The sequence below is a fragment of the Sebastes umbrosus genome, chromosome 3, assembly GCF_015220745.1.
Source record: "Sebastes umbrosus isolate fSebUmb1 chromosome 3, fSebUmb1.pri, whole genome shotgun sequence".
Classification (NCBI taxonomy): Eukaryota; Metazoa; Chordata; class Actinopteri; order Perciformes; family Sebastidae; genus Sebastes; species Sebastes umbrosus.
Window position 1 is genome coordinate 30,060,827 of NC_051271.1, and position 20,938 is coordinate 30,081,764.

General features: G+C 40.9%; 1 protein-coding gene across 1 annotated transcript; it reads left to right on the top strand.

The window, feature by feature from the left end:
- The first annotated feature begins 254 nt into the window (after nucleotides 1-254).
- LOC119485234 (pyrroline-5-carboxylate reductase 1, mitochondrial-like) lies at nucleotides 255-11,266 on the top strand. The gene is made up of 9 exons (XM_037764629.1): nucleotides 255-404; nucleotides 1,463-1,568; nucleotides 3,017-3,087; nucleotides 3,287-3,466; nucleotides 4,806-4,913; nucleotides 5,082-5,195; nucleotides 7,822-7,914; nucleotides 8,818-8,981; nucleotides 9,935-11,266. Exons 2-9 carry the CDS (start codon nucleotides 1,502-1,504, stop codon nucleotides 10,110-10,112), a joined length of 975 nt encoding a protein of 324 aa, XP_037620557.1. The 5' UTR covers nucleotides 255-404; nucleotides 1,463-1,501; the 3' UTR covers nucleotides 10,113-11,266.
- The last annotated feature ends 9,672 nt before the right edge of the window (nucleotides 11,267-20,938 follow it).

The window sequence follows — 20,938 nt, forward strand, 5'->3', positions numbered from 1 at the left end:
AGTTTTTTTCCACTTTTTTGTTATTAGCTTCAGTGCTGTGATTCTGAGTATAAGTAATGTTCATCTTTCCACCTCATCCTCTTCCTATAGTTGACCTACATACTCTCCCTATCAGCTGCAGCTTCACCCGGCTTCACTTCAGACTGATGCAACTGAGCGCGACGACACAAAGCCCCGCCCACATGCTGTGATCTAGCTCCTCATTGGTCAGGAGCTCAGCGCGTCTCTGTCCTGATTGGCCCGTGTCGCTGTCCGTCACAGCTGTGGTGCACATGGGGGTTGGTTGAGTAAGAAGGAAGCCACGTTGACACAGAAAGTAGTGTTTTCTGTGTTTTACTCACTCCGTCACGTCGTCAACTCACACCTGTCAACCCAGGAACCTCAGTTTGAGCATTTAGAGAAAGGTAACTATCTCAGTGTGTTGTGTTTTTCATTCATTTGTGGTTGTGAAGCCTAGCTAACAGAGCTAACAGAGCTAGCAGAGGACAGGCTAGCTAGCTATCATTGTCCATCAGCATCAAGTGGAGCTCTAATGTTAGCACTGCATACATTAATAACGGCTTTTTCACAAACATTAGACAGTGTTAACTTATCTTAACAGTGAACCAGAGTTTACATTGTGGTAAACCAGCTGTTTGGAACAAAACCCTTACAAACTGAGCTGTAAATCAAGAGATTAGACTTCATCAAGATGACATTAGATTAACCTTAAAGGACCCATTGACTCTGAACTAGAGACTCAATCTGTTGGCTCACAAAGTTATGTTTGTTTAATGCAAATTAACTTTATTTGAATGTAGAGCAAGTTCACATTCACACTTGTAAATCAATAAATATACCCATATAATAATGCACACAGTGCACTTTCATAGACTAAGCTACTGGAGTTACCCTGCACTATATTCATTTTTAACAGTCTCTTCTGCACTATAATCATTTTTAACAGTCTCTTCTGCACTATATTCACTTTTAACAGTCTCTTCTGCACTATATTCACTTTTTTAATAGTCCTGTATCACAGCTGTTACCCTGCACTATATTCAGTTTTAACAGTTTACTTCATCTCCTTGTATTTTTATATCTGGTATATTTCTTTGTACTTTGCACTACTAACTTTTTTACTGCCTTTTTACTAACATGTTTTGCACTATGGAGCTGTGATGCTGGAAACTTGAATTTCCCTCGGGATCAATAAAGTTTCTATCTATCTATCTATCTATCTATCTATCTATCTATATAAAACCACCCAAGGGTGCTGCCAAGTGTCAGAGGAGGTGTTTGTTTCATCAGTCACTGTCTGTGGACCAGCTCCAGGATTTCTCTCTACATCCAGATCTTTAAATCTGGATCCACAATTAGTCTGAGTAAACATTTGAAAGGCATATATTGTGGTGTTTGTGCATAAAATGTGGTGCATTGAAATGCATGACAGTGAGCAGCAGCTTTGTGACTGTTTGTACAGGTCAAAGACGCCACGTCATCATCATCATCATCTGGCAGGATGAGTGTTGGATTCATTGGAGCGGGCCAGCTGGCTCACGCACTGGTGAAAGGGTTCACGGCTGCAGGTGAGGCCACTTTCTTTATTGTGCAAATATTTGCCTCTTACAAAATCTAAATTCACTGATGTCAAATCATCATGCACCCATGTCAACTGATTTTGGGTTGCATCAGAAAAAAAAAATGCAATCACAGCTACACAAACACTATATAAAGAGGCAAAGTCCCGCCCCTTCCAGTGGACCACCATGGGACCTTATTTTGGAAACAATATGAAAGGTAGTCAACTGAGAGAGACAAATATTTTTTTTGATACGTTTGAATTGCGCTATGAATCGCACATATGCTATTTTTCAATTTAAAACATAATTTTGCAAGTCAAGAAAGTCTCAGTTTGTCGTAGTATCATTTAGTTTTGTGTGAAACCGCTCAGTGAACTACATCTCTTGTCTTGCACAATATACGTCACCAACACTGGCTAGCTAGCTAACTTAGCTATGACCACGCACAAATGAACCGTTATCTTACCCGGTGTGTTTTATCCAGCGACTCCTTGTCTTTTTATCAGCCGGGAAGCGAAGGAACGAGCGAGACCTGTTGCTTGTTTGATTTCATCCCAGCACGAAACACACAGGCATCGTAGTTTCAGCGAGAGAGACGTCACTTTTTTTGGGTGTGTAGTCTTTCTAATTACGTATTTTACAGTCGTACAGTCTTATACTTCAACAAATTGCGACTTTCTTGACTTGCAAAATTATCTTTAAAATTGACAAACATCATATGTGTGATTCATCGTGTAATTCAAACAGGATCCCAAAAATATTTGTCTCTCTATTGACTACCGTTCATATTTTTCCAAAATAAGGTCCCATGGTGGTCCACCGGAAGGGGAAGGACTTCACCTATCTATATTGATTCGATCCACAAACGATTAGCTAGCTAGTCGCCCAAAGTCTTGGATGAAGTTTGGAAATGCCCTCGAGTGCAGGATGAGTCATCAAACATTTGAAACCATTTACATTACATTTACAGGAAGAGAAAAAACAGAGATTTTGATCAGATTTTGATGTAAAAAATACTCTGATACTGTTTTTTTTTTACATATATTTGGCATATAACAAGAGATAAATGAACAATTAACACAGGGACACAGGATTAAAAGTGGGGAAATGTATTTTTCATTTCATGGGGACACTTTAATAAAGCCTGCAGAGTTGCACAAATAGACTCATTACTGTGTTTGCACAGCTGTGCAAAAATGCTGTGCACAGTCTGAGTAATTTATTACACGTTAATGGCTTTGTAATGTCCTTTCCTGCATTTCTTTTGTTTTGTGTTCACTTTAGATAGAACTTTATCTGTTGCCTGCCTCCCCTAGGCTGTTCCCTGTGCTGCTGTACCATGTGAATTTTTTTCCCTGTGGGGATAAATAAGGTCTTATCTTACAGTTGTCTTTTCCCGTCTCATTGTACATCCTCATAGCTCACTCTCCACTTCCTCCTGTCTCCCTCCCCAGGTGTGATTGCCACAAACAGGATTACAGCCAGCTCCCCAGACACTGATCTGCCCACGGTGTCAGGGCTGAGGGTGAGAGGACAAGTTTCTGCTTTGCTGTGTGTTGTTAAACGAAATGGAAACATTGGTGCGAGCGTGGGCTTGTCCAAGAGCTTATGATGTGTGCATGTTGCTGTAATAACACCTGTTTGCCTTCATCCATGTTTTTACCCCCATATCCCACCCTCTCTCTGTTCAACATCACTATTTTCCTTTTCCTCTTCTTCTACAGAAAATGGGGGTGAACCTGACGACTAGCAACAAAGAGACCGTCAATAAGAGCGATGTGCTCTTCCTGGCTGTGAAGCCCCACATCATCCCCTTCGTTCTGGATGAGATTGGGCCAGACATCGAGGACCGTCATCTCATAGTCTCCTGTGCGGCAGGCGTCACCATCAGCTCCATAGAGAAGGTCAGCTTCAGAGTTATTAATCTGCTCTAGATGACTCCATCTGTAGTGTGCACCAGGGTTGGGCCAGTGTAAAAATGTTCAAACCAGTTTGATATTTTTACAGGATTATTGTTGTTATTGTCACACTTGATTCTGCAGCTGCTCCCGAGTGGAACTCAATAAGGCTGAGAGCCCATGAAGCGACTATGGATGCTAATTTTGGGGGGGGAAATGTCACCGATTACCGACCCTCGTTAACATTATTATTAACCGTTAACCGACAAGATTAGTGCTTCGCATGCAGCGGTGTGCCAGCTGCAGTGTATGAGCACAACAGACAACTGAGTGCCCAGTTCACCCGTCCAGGAGCGTTAATTTAGCAGCGACGGTGTTGCGTGTAGTGTACGCAGACATGCAGCAACTTTCCCAGTAAAAGTCTCCACCGCACGTTTAGTTTAGTTTAGCAGGTTGTCAGCTGTGTGTCTGCCCGGCGTAACGAGACTTTGTCTGCTCGGCATAACTTTAGCGAGTGTCCGACAAACCGTGTGTGTATTTGTGCTACATAAGGAGCTCTAGCATTGCCGGTGGCTTCGTGCTCGCCGCCGGCACACACGTACAGTCTTTCAGCGCGGCCGTGAGTGTGGGGTTGTTGGTGGCTTTATAGCTGTGAACGTAGGTGTAGCAGTGTGTGGACAGTTTATTTGTCGGTGAATAAATGCTACGAAACTACAACTCCTCCGCTCCGCTCAAGCGAGCTGGAGCTGTTCTTTTAATACATCCATGGAGAGACTGGAGCCATCTTTCTGTATCCTGCAACTCCGGCTCCGCCTCTTAAGGTGGGCTGTTAAGGTGGACCAGCTATTCTCCTTAAAGAGACGAGCCGCTCAGCTTTTGCGTTAATTATTAACATTTCTTTTAACCGTTCTAACCGATAGTGTTAATCGGTTAAAATGTTTAATGTCGGTTAACGGTTAAACAGTTAATTATGGACATCCCTATTGGCTACTTTTTACTTTGCCAGAATGTGTCATAATGACAAATGCTGGTTCAGCTGGTTGGCATAAAGTCAAACCGGACTAAGCTCGTACACCGGACCAGCAAAGCCAGAACTTGACCCAAATCTAGTGTACACTTTATGGTGTTGTTTTAACCTGCTTGTGATTTATATAATCATTTTTAGTCAAAACTAGCCACACTAGTTTTTCCCGTCTTCTCCTCAAGCCTTTCTATTCTCCTCCCTATCTCAGATTAGGTTTAATCGAGCTGTTCTGGCGCTCTTCTACACATGTAAAAGAACAATGTTTTACATCCTGCCTCCTCTACACACCTATCCTGTGTTTCCATTTTTGTAATTTCACAGAAGCTGGCTCAGTACCGTCCAGCTCCTAAAGTCATGAGGTGTATGACGAATACTCCAGTGGTGGTGAGAGAGGGAGCTACAGTGTACGCCACTGGGACACATGCAGAGGTAAAGTGGAGGGAATGTAGATAGTAAAAAAAAAATTGTTTTTAGGATGTCGTTTTTTTTTTTTCAGATAAAAAAATATCAAAAAGCTGCACAGAAAGGTTGAACTAGACCTTTAGCTTTGACTAATTCTTCCACATCATGACCAGCATGTTGTGCTCCTCCTTTCAGGTGGAGGACGGCAAGTTACTGGAGCAGCTGATGGGCAGTGTGGGTTTCTGCACGGAGGTGGAGGAAGACCTCATTGATGCCGTCACTGGGCTGAGTGGCAGTGGACCGGCCTACGTAAGTAACTTCAGGGCTGTGTGTTTGTCACAAAGGGGTGTATGTGAGGTGTGATGCATACACCCAGGGCCTTTCTCAAACCGCCCCCTATACCCACTTCCACTCCGTTTGCGAGTTCAGGTGGAGGCTCCGCCGTATTAAGTGCCATCCCACTAACCAATTAGCCGGGAGTGAAATGGTTCATAAAACCCTCCAACAGCGAGCCTGCATCGATGCCAACTTATTGGCCACGTGCAACAGTGTTTTGTGTTCATCATGGAACACGCTCTGTACAAATATAAGTTCTGTGCAACTACTCGTACATACTGAAACTGATTAAACTAAATAGATATTTAACAACTAAAGGTTACATTGTATTTAGCTTAAAATCTACCCTTGTTTAGTCTAGAAAACGGTGGATGTGTTCATTTGATTTTTAAGCTCCTTTAACATCAGAGTGAAAAAAGAGAAGATGTTTACCAAAAAAAAGAAAAGAAGTGACACCACAGAAGCATGGGAGTAAGTTATATTCTTAACTTTTACTTTCTCTATATATTGCATATTCTTTTTCTTCTTAATACTGTGAACCATTGCACATCCCCTATCTGATACGAAACCATAGTTACGAAACGTTACGACAGTTCCTGTTTCCGTCAGAGAGAGGGAAGTTCGTTCCAAAGCTTGCCGCTGTATTTATACCCTACACCTTAAAGAAGGATGCTTCATTCAGCTGGGAGTGTGACTACAAACTATGGCTGGGCAATATATCGATATTATATCGATATCGTGATATGAGATTAAACATCGTCTTAGATTTTGGATATCTTGATATCAGAATTTGGCATCAGTGTTGTCTTAACCTGGTTTTAAAGTCTGAATTACTGTAGTTCTATTATTTAGTCATCGTATCCACATTACTGATGATTATTTATCAAAAATCTCATTGTCTAAATATTTTGTGAAAGCACCAATGGTTAACCCTACAATATTGTCGCAATATGGATTATCAAGGTATTTGGTCAAAAATATTGTGATATTTGATTTTCTCCATATCGCCCAGCCCTACTACAAACAAAGTTTAGAGAGTTGGAGGGTCAGGTTTGAGAGAGGCCTCCAGCATCAGAGGAAAAGGTGACCTAAAATAGACTAGATAGGAGTCTGCTGCAACACTGGTGATTACAACTTTATGTTAACAGTCAGTGGATTCATTACAAAAACTGCAAAACTATCATCTAATTTATCTCCAAACTCTGCACTCAGAGAGCTACAGGGACTTCTTTGGTTTATGTAGTAACGATCTAATGTGCTGTGTTATTACTATATCTTCAGCTGTTGGGCTTCACAGGCAGAGCTTAAACTGACGATTATTTATTTTTATTAACTATCACTTCTATCACTTTTTTTTTTAATTAATTATGTAAATGACTAAAATAATGACAATCACAAGTAAACAAAGCCTCAAAGTCATGGTGTTATTTGACAAAGTCAAAAACTCTATGTATTCAGTTCTTAATAAGATATTAAGAAAAGTAAGCAAATCTTCAAAGCTGTAAGCAGCAAATGTTTGGTATTTTTTACTGATTTTGATTGATTTAGTTCTCTAAGGCCTTTTGGGTTACTCAGCGGTCAAAACAATGCTGGCTTTTAAAATCCTCTACATGCTCACTCTGTCGTTCAGTGGCTGGTCATAGTTTTACTTGTTACTCAGCTTTGTTGAATACTTGATTCTGATTGGTCAATCATGGCGTTCTATGGTCTGTTATTGCTTTAGAACAGACCGTTGCTATGTATAACAGGCCGTTGCTATGGACTCAGTTCTGATGTTGGACTCTGGTGGACCATTTTTGTGTCAAATTATTGATTTCTTAAGTAAGTAGCCGTGTAATAAGCAGGATAATGTACAGTCAGCGGGTCATTATTGTGAAATAAACCCCTTCAGGGCGATGCACGACCCGCCACATCACCCTGTCAGGGTTTATTTCACAACAATGACCGGCTTGCTGTACATTAGCCTTTACATGTTTTCAGGCTTGAGGCCTAGACATACAGTAGGAGAAGCAGTGGCAGGGAGAAGAGTTCAATGCATGCCAGGGTTTATTTTTTTTCTATCACAATACGTTTTTCTCTGAATGTCTCCTTTAGAAAACCGACGAGAGTGCCCAGCTGTGGTAATGGCTTATATTGCCATGCTTGTTTTTCTAAATCTCTATCATTCCTCCTTTATAAAACTGTCACGTCAAATGCCTACTTAGCAGGCAAAGGTGCGCAGCGGTTGAGGAAATTAAGAATAATTGTGTCTGTGGGTTTTATCAGCTGTCTGCAAAGAACTTGAGCTTTAAACAGGTATTTTTAAATGCAGGCTTGAATGTGAACATTTTGCCCATCCTAACTGTGTGGATGTAGTGAGGTAACTTTGGACTCAAGTGGATGTCAGTGTTAAAGAGTCTACGTCTGTTTATACCGCATACTGTGCAGACTGGAGGCCAAATCATAAGGAAGAAGCAAAGAGAGCTGGACAAACCACTCATCTGTTGACTCAAATGCTTGTTAAATCAGACTGTCTTGTTTGTATATCTGTTAAGGATGTGATTGCATTGCTGCCTAAAGTGGAAAAAAAACTGTACTTGCATGTGTGTTTTTATAAAAGGCGTTCACAGCCCTGGATGCTCTTGCAGACGGAGGAGTGAAGATGGGTCTGCCCAGAAGACTGGCTGTCAGACTGGGAGCTCAGGCCCTATTGGTCAGTTGTCTTCTTTGTTTTTTGTGTGTGTTTGGCGTCTCTTTCACTGCATCTATTCTCAATGTTACGTCTCCTTGATCAACTGGTCATCTGTGCATTTGGAGGCAGAAAACACAATAGGATCAGTTGCTGCATTTCTAATGTGTTATAGCTGCTGACTTAATTCACTAAAAATGGTGAAACTCTGGGAATGCAAAACCCTGTGTGCTATTCTGACTTGCCAAAAAGAAAAAAATGTAAAACTTGTAGCTGTTTTCTGCATGTGATTGGTAAAAGCATCAATTTGTAATTGCTGCTGTTATCAACCTGATTAATAAACATAGATATGATAGATATTGCTTGTTAATGCCGACCCTGTCACAATTTGTCAATTTGTCAAAATAGATTACTGGAAACGATTCACTTAAAACTGTTTTTGCAATCGTTGCAGCGACTTCAGACTCTCTCCTTTCTGTATTATTATGAGCAATGTTCTGTGTTTTGCTTTTTTCCCTGTGCAAGTCTTTTCAGATGTTGTTATTTGTTGTAGACTGTAAATACTTTTGGTCTGAGTGTCTCCTCTGGTTTGCACATTTGTCTGCAAGAACCAAAGGCACTGTAGTGGCATGGCCATGCTCGCCTATTGTAAGCCAACAAGCTGCCTGGAAAATCTTTCCCAAAAAAAAATCTTTGACTGTCTGTACGTCGGATTAGATTTCATTTCTTGGCGAAACTTTATTTGTAATTGTTTCTACAGTATAATGCATGTGTGCACCACTCGCAATACAATAATGACAAAAGCATTTCTGTTGCTGAGGATGCACCGTGTATCCGTCCTGCGTGTCTATGCAGAAGTAAACAATGCAGTGTTCCTTATATAACTCCACTTCTTAAGCTCTTTGTCGTGTTCCCGTTTCTCTTCAGGGAGCAGCGAAGATGCTGCTGGACTCGGAGCAGCACCCCGGCCAGCTGAAGGACAACGTGTGCTCGCCAGGGGGCGCCACCATCCACGCCCTGCACGTCATGGAGAGCGGCGGCTTCCGCAGCCTCCTGATCAATGCAGTGGAGGCTTCGTGCATTAGGACACGGTGAGACAGTCGCACCTGCAAATGCAAATCACACATCTACACCGTCAGCAAGACCAGTTCACTCAGCTTTTTCTCGCCTTTTGCTGTTCTTGGGTCCCAAAATTCCCCAACCATTTCAGTTGTCAAAGTGTAGTGGATTATTTTTGTTTCTTATTTATCTGCTTCTTATTTTTTCAATTGATTTATTGATTGGTCTTTAAATTGTCAAAATTACCACAAATTCCTATAGCCAAAGTAGTATATTTTGTTCAGTTAACAACAATATTAAAAGCAGAGAAAACTTTTAAGAATATTAAACTAGTTTGGGGATTTTGCTGGATAAATGACATTCAGAAATGTCAATGAATCAATCACCAACCATTTTGGCACAAAATTTGAAAATGTTTTATTTTTGTATTCCACTTTCAAGACCATCAACATCTGCTACAACGGGATTATATCGACATTAGAGCTGTCAATCGATACAAATATTTAATTGTAATCGCAGATTATTCACACATTTTATATTTGTTCCTCCTTTGTGACAACCTAATATGATATGGTTGGTACCAATATATATACTTCAGGTTTTCTAGTTTCATATGATGCCAGTATCTTCACTATAGCTTTAAAACTGAGCCCGCTACAACCTAAAAATCACAAGTTGCGTTAAAGAAATTAGTGGCGTTAAAACAAATTTGTGTTAACGCGTTATTAACGTGTAAACATTGACAGCCTTAATAGACATGATTCTTTATTACAAAAGCAGATATGAATATTTCAGGTGCAATTCTCTCCTGACCCTGTTAGTAAGGCAAGTGTTCCTCACTCCAACGTTCAGATACTCTGATCTCATAGCATACAACTTAAGTCTGTTGCTGTCTTCATGCTTTATAGTTGTATGACTGAAGGAAATACACACACCTACATTTGTACTGTAAATCTAAACACCAGGCTTTCCCTTCCTCTCACAGGGAGCTGCAGTTTCTGGCAGACCAGGAGCGCATCTCCCCAGCAGCCATTAAGAAAACTACGCTGGACAAGGTGCTCCAGCAGCCCGGAGTCACAGTCAGCGGAGTGGCTAATGGGAACGGCAGATCGGGGCTCAGCCTCTTCAACAATCGTGGCCCCAATGTCAAGAAGAAGAACTGAATACACAGAGGCAGGCACACATACACATCACAGGACTTAAGCTTACCAACGTGGACACACATGGACATACTTGCAGCTTATACAGCTGGACTGGTCAGAAATCACATCCAAATCAATTTACATAAATGCCAAATTATTTATTTATACTTCAGTTCCATGTGGACATTGGACCTGCTGGTGTCACCACCACATTACATACAAGCACAGGTGCATTCTGGGTGCGTAGCCCACAGTTATAGCCTTATGTTGTAATGCAGGATTACTGTCTACACGTACACAAATCGAAATACACACCGAAGAGCAAAAGTGCATTTACAATCTGTTGTCCGTCTGTGTTTGGGCTCTAGACTATCTAGGGCTGTTTATAATGACCCAGTGGGCCATAATAAGATCCTGGTACACACCAGGCAGCAGATGGCTGCTGGGATACCATCAAGTTGTCAGTGTTTGTCTTAAATGTTTTTCTTTTTAAACAAAAGAATAGGCCAAAATGTATATCATCCTGTATCCTTCTTTTGTTTGTTCTAATAATTATATTTAGTTTGACCAACAATATTATACTGTTAACAAAGACTGAATATGGATTGAACAACTTTATTTTTGGTTGTTTTGATTGTCGTATACGAACACTATGATCTTCATGGATAAAATACCTGCCCTGCAGTGTTACAACGGGGCTGCTAGCACATTAAGAACATTTGCCTTTGACCCTGGGACCCACAAAATATTTTTTCTCACATATAAAGGTCATTCCAAGCTTTAAAACAATGCAAATTCCCCAGTCAGATCTCTTTTTTCATTTCCTGACTCTGTGGGTCTTAAACCGTAAATCTTGAACTGTTATCTGGAACCTCCTGATATTTTATAATATAAAGTCACTTTTGTACATTTTCTCTCATAAAGGAATGTGATGTTGTTAACCTGAAAGTCCTAAAAGACATTCATCTACACGAAGAAACAAGAATATATGAAGATATATTCATATAGATTATGATGTAACAGCATTACATCAGTCCGTCCAAATTGTGTATTTTGTATTGGTCGTTGTGTTTTTATCCCCATAATGTTACATGTTATGTATTGTTCCGTTTGGTATATCAACCACTGAGTTGGCGTGCCGGTCAATAAGTCAATATTAAAACAGCGGAATCAAATACTTTTGTTTCAAAGCTAGTTTGTCCCTGAATTGAATAGGAGTCTGACTCTCAGTACTCTGCATTGACTCTACTCAGTCCTTAAGCCTGTACTATGAAGCAGGATTTGGGGTTAGCGAGGTAACTTCAGGGTTAACCCTTCAGGGTTTTCACTCCTACGATGGTGGTTCACTTTTTACAGGGGTAGATCGCCATGGTAACTCATGCTGAAAACCTAACCTGCTCTGGAGGTTATGGTCGAGGTAAGAGATTAACCCGTGAACAGCCTACTGACCAATCGAAGTTCGATGCGTAAAATAATATTACACAAAGACGAAGAAGTTACAGTCATAATCCAGGCTAAAAGCAACACAGTTTAAACTGACAAATGCAGAAAGGAAAGCCGTCAAAAAATCGCAGACGGTGTGAAATGGAGCAAATAAAAAATACATTAGTAAATGTATCAAGAGTCGTGTGTTGACAGTCCTGCAGACTGTATGCCTTGTCTTGAGTTACTTTGCTTCCGGTACTTTTATGTAGGCTGTGGGTGATTATAAGACATGAAAGTAAGCCTGCTTACCGCTTTGAATTATCTTGTTATATAGATTTTTTATTTTCTCCAAAGTCTGTTTCACACGGCCGGAGTAGGGGACGCTGAAAGAAGCATAAAAGTGTCTCACGCTCAATCTCCCTAAATGGGATAATAAATAATAATCTTCTATTCTATAAGCAACATGATAGTTTAACGGAATACACAAAGTAATTATAGTCAGATCTACCCATGCTCTATGGGGTAGTGATATAAGTCTGCTAATTTACACATTGACATATTTTTCTGTTGCCAGCTGTCCTTCCTGCATTTGGCAGCTGCAACTGTGTTACTTTTAGTCTGGATTATTTGTTTAACCTCTACATATTTTTCTATTTTTATAGTTTGCTCTTGGTTTGTAAAATGTGCCGCTCTGCTGACAGTAGACTTGTCCATGTCTGTGATTGGTCGTAATGCTGCAAACACCGCCCCTTTCATGTAAACGTGCTCGTGGCCAGACTGAGAAACCCTGGGTTGTATTACCGAGTTGATAACCACCGTCATAGGACCGTTTAGCGGGATCGCGTTTGTTAGGGTTAGTTAAGCCAGATAACGAGAAGATACCCTGTGTATGTTGAACTGGCTTCGTAGTTCAGGCCTCTGCTCCATTATCCCGAATCCATTTGGTTTCCCAACTTTGTGAAGTACGTGTGTTTTGTTTTAGTTACAGTTTGAGGTTTTCCCTCAGACTAGGGCTGACCAGACTTTATCAGCGAGTAATTAAGATGCACCCTGGCCTGCAGATGGCGCCCTATGATCAAATGACCCTACTGTATGTGTCTACTAAAATCAAATTACCCTCTTCACATAGCTGCCGGTTGAGAGTGACTTAAAATTGACTCTGCACTAACATCAAATATAACTACACCACGTCACTTATTGATAAATGGCATAAGCTGTAGTGCTACATTAACATGTTTCACCCACTCGTCATCCAAAACTCTCCTCTGGTACGTCACGGCCTCTCGAGTCTCTTCCCATTCAGATTCCTCTTCTCCAAGTGCCTTGAATAATAAGAGGTAAATGTGTTTTTCCTCACTGGAGTGGAGGTGCACTGTGATTGGCTGTTCTAAGAGGAAACACAGTCCAATTTTAGAAGCTTTCTGTCAGCAGGACATATGCCCAGTGAGTGGGATCATCTCTGCAGATCCAGCCGTCTCTTCTCTTCTATTGGTGTTCACATAATTATTACTTCACAAGCCCAGAAACACAAGGGTGGTGGAAGAACCTTTGCTTGAGTAGAAGTACCTTAAAGGGAGATTTGTCAAGTATTTAATACTCTTATCAACATGGGAGTGGGCAAATATGCTGCTTTATGCAAATGTGTGTATATACACCGATCAGCCATAACATTATGACAGCATGCACCCTGACCGGTCTGCGGCTACGCAGCCCCACCTTTAGACACCTTTCTATCGGAACCAGCATTGACTTTTTTCAGCATTTGAGCTACAGTAGCTCTCCTTCACTCCCCACGTGCATCAATGAGCCTTGGGTCTGACCCTGTCGTCGGTTCACCGGTTTTCCTTCCTTGGACCACTTTTGGTAGGTCCTGACCACTGCAGACCGGGAACATCCCACAACAGCTGCAGTTTTGGAGATGCTCTGACCCAGTCGTCTGGCCATCACAGTTTGGCCCTTGTCAAAGTCGCTCACAACCTTACGCTTCAAAGTTCAAAATGTTCACTTGCTGTCTAATATATCCCCCCTACTGCCAGGTGCCATTGTAACGCGATAATCAATGTTATTCACTTCAGTTGTCAGTGGTCTTAATGTTATGGCTGATCGGTGTATTTATTATTGGAAATCAATTAACAACACAAAACAATGACAAATATTGTCCAAAAAAAACTCACAGGTACTGCATTTAGCATAAAAAATATGTTCAAATCATAACATGGCAAACTGCAGCCCAACAGGCAACAACAGCTGTCAGTGTGTCAGTGTGCTGACTTGACTATGACTTGCCCCAAACTGCATGTGATTATCATAAAGTGGGTATGTTTGTAAAGGGGAGACTCGTGGGTACCCATAGAACCCATTTTCATTCACATATCTTGAGGTCAGAGGTCAAGGGACGCCTTTGAAAATGGCCATGCCAGTTTTTCCTCGCCAAAATTGTGCGTAACTTTGTAGCATTATTTAAACTCCTTTGTGACAAGCTAGAATGACATGGTTGGCACCAATGGATTCAATAGGTTTTCTAGTTTCATATGATGCCAGTATCTTCACTCTTTATCTTGGCTCTTTAAACTGTTGCGTTAAAGAAATTAGTGGTGTTAAAACAAATTTGCATTAACGTGTTATCGCACTGAATTGTGACAATTAGAGAGACAGCTTTTTTATAAGAGGTCACAAGCCAGAAAGATTAAGAACCACTGTTTTAATCTTTGCATGCATGCTTTGCATTTTATAAAATTACCTTAGTTTCTTATGTGAAATCTAAATCTGAAATACTCAAGTAAAACACAAATACCTCAACGGTGTGCTTAAGCACAGTGCATGAATAAATGTTGCTTTCCCCCACTGGGTGCTGTGAGCTTAGAAACTAAATATCAATGAGTTCTGAACTGGTGTGATAGTCGAGGACAGAAGCGCAGTTACAATTGTTATGAGATTGCAGTAGCTGCAGCAGACTTGGAAGTCTGTGAAGTACTCAAGTCTAGATATTTGGGCCCATTCCTGCGCTCCAGGCTGCTACATTTTGGATTAACAGATGCCACTTTGTGTTGGAATGAGATAGGCCTGTGGGTCTATTCAGGCAGCACACAGGTGCATAATGGCGAAGTAAAAATGATGGAAGAAAAGTGATGGTTTGTGAAGAGCCATGTCCTCATTATAATTGAACAATTTGTAGCTGTTGTAGGATTAACTTTATTTTTCTTAAACTACTACACACACCAGTGTCCCTTGATTAAATTGCGTGCCGCATGCTCTTAGTGCACTCGGGCTGTTTATTTGTGCGAGCAATGGTTTTTCCTCCGCCGCTGAAGTGTCTCGGTAATCCCCCTTTTATTGTGAAAGGTTATTCTCCGCGTGCTCCTGCCTCTGTCCGTTAAGATTAGCCATTCCTGGAGAGACTTCCATTTGCCTCTCATTATTAGACTTCTGTTACCTTCCGTCGGTCAGGCAGCTTTGAGCACCTCTCTTGCACCTGAGGTGAAGAGGATGTGCTCTGTGTCAATCATCTTGACACCGGCAGACGGTCTAAAATGGCAGTTCAATGGCAGATAATCCTGAGTGGAAAGTTTGGACTGTGTGCATGAGTGTGAAAATGTGTGTGTGTGTGTGTGCGTGCTCCAGCCCAGCATGGGATTTCTATCCACAGGTAGGCCAGATGCTACCCGTCATCTCCATTCAATCAATGTAATCACTGACCTTTGCAGCAACATGGTTGTTTGCATATCATATGAAGGCCAGGGAAAGCCCGAAACCAAGATGAGTGAATAGATGGTTCTTCGTTCTTTTTGCCCTCCATCACCACCACCACACATCCACCTAATCCCCTCTAAAATGGAAAAACTTAGAGAGACGAGCTGGAAAAGAGGTGTTTTGTGGCCAGTCAGTCATCCATATTCCTCTGTTTCACTGTTTGTGCACCACTGTATTGTCAGTATCAGTGTGTGTGTGTGTGTGTGTGTGTGTGTAGGGGTGTGTGTGGGTGTGTGTGTGTGTGTGTGACCCATGCACAGCTATGATCTCTGGGCTGATACAGTATCAGCTCGGTGCAGCTGCATGGTGAAACGGTTGCAGAAAGAGGAAGCTCTAACAGTTACCAAACAGTGAGTGAATCTGCAGTATTGGCTTCCCTCTCATTCCAACGTTGCAATGTGCGGAGGATTCCTGGGGACACACGGCTTTGGTCCACTCATGCTTATCTGGGAGTCAGACATGCACAGAGGTGTGTAAGGGTGTCTGTCCTCATGGCAGAAATACAAGTTGTACATATACAGAATGGCCTCTTTCAGAGTGTTCCTTTATCATTGATTATGTTCTATTGTTGGATTATTATATTTACTGATGCATTAACCATCCATCCATCCATCCATCCATTTTCTTCCGCTTATCCGGGGCTGGGTCGCGGGGGCAGCAGGCTAAGCAGGGAATTCCAGATATCCCTCTTCCCAGCAACGATTTCCAGCTCTTCCAGGGGGACCTCGAGGTGCTCCCAGGCCAGACGAGATATACACTGCTCAAAAAAATGAAGGGAACACTTAATCATCACAGTATAACACAAAGTCAGTTAAACTTCAGGGATATCAATCTGTCCATTTAGGAAGCACAGGTGATTGTGAATCACTTTCACCTGCTTTGGTGCAAATGAAAGTGACAACAGGTGCAATGGAGAGGCAACAGCAAGACAACCCCCAAAAAGGGAATGGTTTTGCATGTGGTGGCCACAGACAATTGCTCTCTCCTTATCCTTCCTGACAGATTCTTCTCTATGAGGCGGTACCTGCAGCCCAAAGACGTTGCACAGGTAGTCCAGCTCCTCCAGGATGGCACATACATAGGTGCGGTCACAAGCAGGTTGTGTCTCCCAGCACCGTCTCAAGAGCACGGAGGAGATACCAGGAGACCGGCCGTTACACAAGGAGGGCTGGACAGGGCTGTAGAAGAGCATCAACCCAGCAGCAGGACCGGTATCTGCTCCTTTGTGCAAGGAGGAACAGGAGGAGCACTGCCAGAGCCCTACAAAAGACCTCCAGGAGGCTACTGGTGTGCATTTTTCTGACCAAACTGTCAGAAACATGCACACCATGAGGGTGGCATGAGGGCCCGACGTCCTCTAGTGGGACCTGTGCTCACAGCTACATCTTTGGAATGTCGCACAGACCTCCATGTCATAGCCAACGGTACGCTGACTGCTGTTAGGTACCGGGATGAAATCCTCAGAGCGATTGTCAGACCTTACGCTGGTGCAGTGGGACCCGGGTTCCTCCTGGTGCAGGACCATGCCCGGCCTCATGAGGCCAGAGTGTGTAGGCAGTTCCTGGATAATGAAGGCATCGATGCCATACTGGCCCTCACATTCCCCTGATCTAAATCCAATTGAGCACCTATGGGACATTATGTATCGGTGCATCTGACGGTGCCAAGTACTGCCACAGACTGTCCAGGAGCTCACTGATGCCCTGATCCAGGTCTGGAAGGAGATCCCCCAGGACACCATCCGCCGACTCATCAGGGGCATGCCCAGACGTTTTCGGGAGTGCATAAAGGCACGCGGGGGCTGTACACACTACTGAGTCACATTATGAGGTGCCGTGATGAAATTTACATATACAGACTGTGATTTCAATTATTTTTCTTTGATTTCGCTGTGATTTTGGATCCAGCCCTCAATGGATTGATGATTTCGGTTTCCATCGACCGTTGTTACGTCATTTTGTTCTCAGTAAGGATTTTCAACTTGAATAATTCGTTCATCAAGATCTGATGTGTGATTTAAGTGTTCCTTTAGTTTTTTTGAGCAGTGTAATACTGTACATTCTGTTGATATTCTGTATTAATAATCTGAATCTCCACAGCAACTAGTCACTAAAGCTGAGAGATAAATGTAGTGGAGTAAAAAGTACAAGACTTGCCTTAGAAGTGTAAAATGGCAGAAAATGGAAATACTCAAGTAAAGTACAAATACTTGAGTAAATGTACTTAGTTACTTGTCACTGCTGCTTACGTGCCACAAGTATAATGGGCATTTATACTGGTGTATTTCCACAATATGCAGGATGCTGCCTCTCCTCAAGAGCTTGCATTCATCAGTACTGTAGGCATGAAATAATAAGAAACACATCATGCTCTCTTATCCAGCCTTTGCTGATGAAGCATCTGGAGCTCCTTTGAATGAAAAAATGCTAATAGATCCTGAAAACACAATTCTTAACCTCACCTTACTATGACTTAACAAGCTGTATGATTACATTTGTCTAAATATTAGTAATTTCTTCGCAGAATTGAAGTACTATTTACAAATGTATCTTCATTTTCAGCATTCTGGCGGAGATTTACTTTGATTTCTTAAAGGCCTGTGAACGCCTGAGTGGAGATATGAGTCGTTGAATATGTAATACCGGCTATTTTTCATAAACTGAGTGGCATTATCCAGAAATAGGCTGCTAATATTGGTTGAGTGCTCTCTTGTCTTGTCTTGAAAGTCATTAGTTCCTCAGAAATGGAAATGGAGTATTGATAAACTACTGTACATTGGTCCTAATAGTTTTGTTTTTACATTGTACTGTAATTGAGGATGGATGGATAGTGCATGATGTATGATCAGTTATTTATGGCTTTCAGTTAGCTCCTGAACTAAAACTGATTGGAAAAGTGGGATTTTAAAGATGTCAAGTAGCCACCCAGACAAAACGACAACATTACTCCGATAAAAAAAAACATCTGTATGAAACCTTTCAAAAAAATATTCTGATCCCCCAGTGCCAACTCTAAATGCAAGTTCTTGTTTCAGTTCAAGTTCTTGTTTACCATTTTTCTGAAGAACAAAAAGAAAAAAAGATATTCTAAAGAAAAATGGTAAACATCTACAGTTTTGTGCAAGTGAAAAATGTGTTCTCTGGAAGCTGAATCAGGACCTCGTCATTGTTGATACTGCCATATCATGTCCTTTTTTGAGAGGAAGTACAGCAGTGATATGAATCTACATGTTGATAAATGTTTAGGGGTTGGCTGGCTGTGTGTGTTACAGTAGCCTATCTCCACGTATGCACATGTATTTTAAATGTTGGTTTCTGTTTTTTCTAGGGATGTACCGATGCAACTTTTTCAGTCCCGATACCAATAGCATTACCTGGGCTTTGGGTATCATCCGATACCGAGTACGATCCAACACCATCGTTTAATCAATAAGCTGTATGCCTCACTGTGTGGAAGAGACTGGGATCATTCTTTTATGTGTAAGGCAACATCGGGCTTGACTTAAACATTACTTTCTTAACTTTGTAAAACAAAATGTAACAAATTAATACATAGATATACATTTACTGAATTGATATTTATTATTAAAATAATAAATCATAACCTAGCAGCTTGGTAAGTCAAATGTGGAAAAATGCGGCACAAATTATTTTCAATTCTGGTGTCACATTTAACTTACAAAATTGATACATTTCCTGAAGCTGATGGTAGCCGAATCCAGTGATTCTCAAAGTGTGGTTTGTGAAAAGTTTTCAGATTCGTTAATTTAAATCACATAATATGATTTTATATATATATATATATATATATTTTTTACAAAAGGCTTAATAGTCCAACGACCTGCAGTAGGCAGAATATCTTTGGCATCATTGGGCAAACATTACATAATAACCTTTCAGCATATTGTAATTCAAGTGTTCTGAGAGAAAACTAGACTTCTGCACCTCCTCATGGCTCTGTTTTCAGGCTTTAAAAAATATCTAGCCCATGACGGAAGACTTTGACCAATCACAGGTCATTTCAGAGAGAGAGAGCGTTCCTATTGGCTGTGCTCCGGCTGGTGGGCGGTGCTTGGTATTTCCTCAACCGATCTCAACATGGCTGCCGGGTCACAAACTTTCTAAATTTACAGCTAAACAGTACACTACAAGATGTTTCTGAAAACATCTGAGGTGAGAAATAGGCATTACAGTAACAGAACATTGATTCATATTTGATCAGCGCTGCCTAGTTTGACTTTTGATCGGAGTTTGCGAGTGATTGACAGCTGCTCGGAGACGGCAGCTGGACGGCGGAATCCAGATCAGCTCTGATTGGTTATTTTCCTCAGGTCTGTGAAATCTTGCAGATGCCGTTAGGAGCACCGGAGGACACAGAGGAACATGATTTTTTTCAGATTACCTGTCTCATGCACTACTGTCAGGATATAGTGACCGTTTTATAAAAATAACTTTTTTTCCCCTCCAATTCTACCTACTTCAGCTATACCTCTACAATATAATCATTCATAGATTAAGTTCTAATCTAACAAATCTATAACTCTTAGAATCTGCAAATATGTTTAATACATGTCTAATTTCTAATATATTTCTCTTGTTTTGTTCTTTCACATAACTAAGAAGATGGAAATGTAAAAAATAGACTGTGTGAAATTATTCCAGGGATATAGATGAAGGGGTATACTAGCTCTACTACCAATTTTAAATCTCTTTTAAAAAAACATTTTTATAAAAAGGCTTTTTTAACTCCGTAAGGCAACAGCTTGGTGCACCTTTTCCTACATCTTATATTGTCCTCTTTTGGCTTATGTGTAGTAACTTATTGTTTTGATACCACTGGTTACGGGTTTTTAGTTTTCTCATTATTTGGTCTTTATGTTTTGTTCTTTTATTGTTGTTTTCATTTTGTCTGTATTTCATTGTATCTGTGCAAGCACTTTGAAACTATGTTGAGTGCTATACAAATAAAGATTATTATTATTATTATTATTATTACAGTATTCTCTATCTTGTAAGGGGTCCTTGGCTGAAAACAGATTAAAAACTTCTGGCCTAATCAATAAGAATGACACCATCAGTTTCTTGGACGTCACGGGGCACAGTCAAATTGAAACTGCTGTGTGTTGCTGAGTGCTGTTGTTGAAATTGTTGTGTGTTGTGTTTTTTTTTGTTCTTCTTCTTTGAGGTCTTTATTTATTTTGTCTTATCTTTTATTTTATCTGTTTTCTTTGTTAGATAAGTGAAATACATGAAATGGCATGTCTCTCTTTCTTTGAAATTCTAACTAAACATTTCATTGTATAATTTAATTATTAATATTGTTAGTCTGTCTGTATGTGTATATCACTGTAAACAATTGCTGTTAATTTACAGCAGGATTTCAACAGTATTAACCTGTTTTTGCTAAAAACAGTGCTTTACTGTTAATACAAAAGAAAACCTGTTAAATTACGCTCACAGGCCGTTTTTTAACTGAACTATAATGCATTCCTAAAAAACAGCACTTTACTGTCTAAAGTATCATCAGTACCAGTTTCATGCAGTATTTTTAATTCTGGGACCTGATCTGCACATGTGAGGCTTGTACATTGTACATGATTGTAAAATCAGTGAATTAGCTCTGTTCTTCACTCACATGTTGTTATGGTTTGCTTTCTGTGCTTGTAGCCAGCT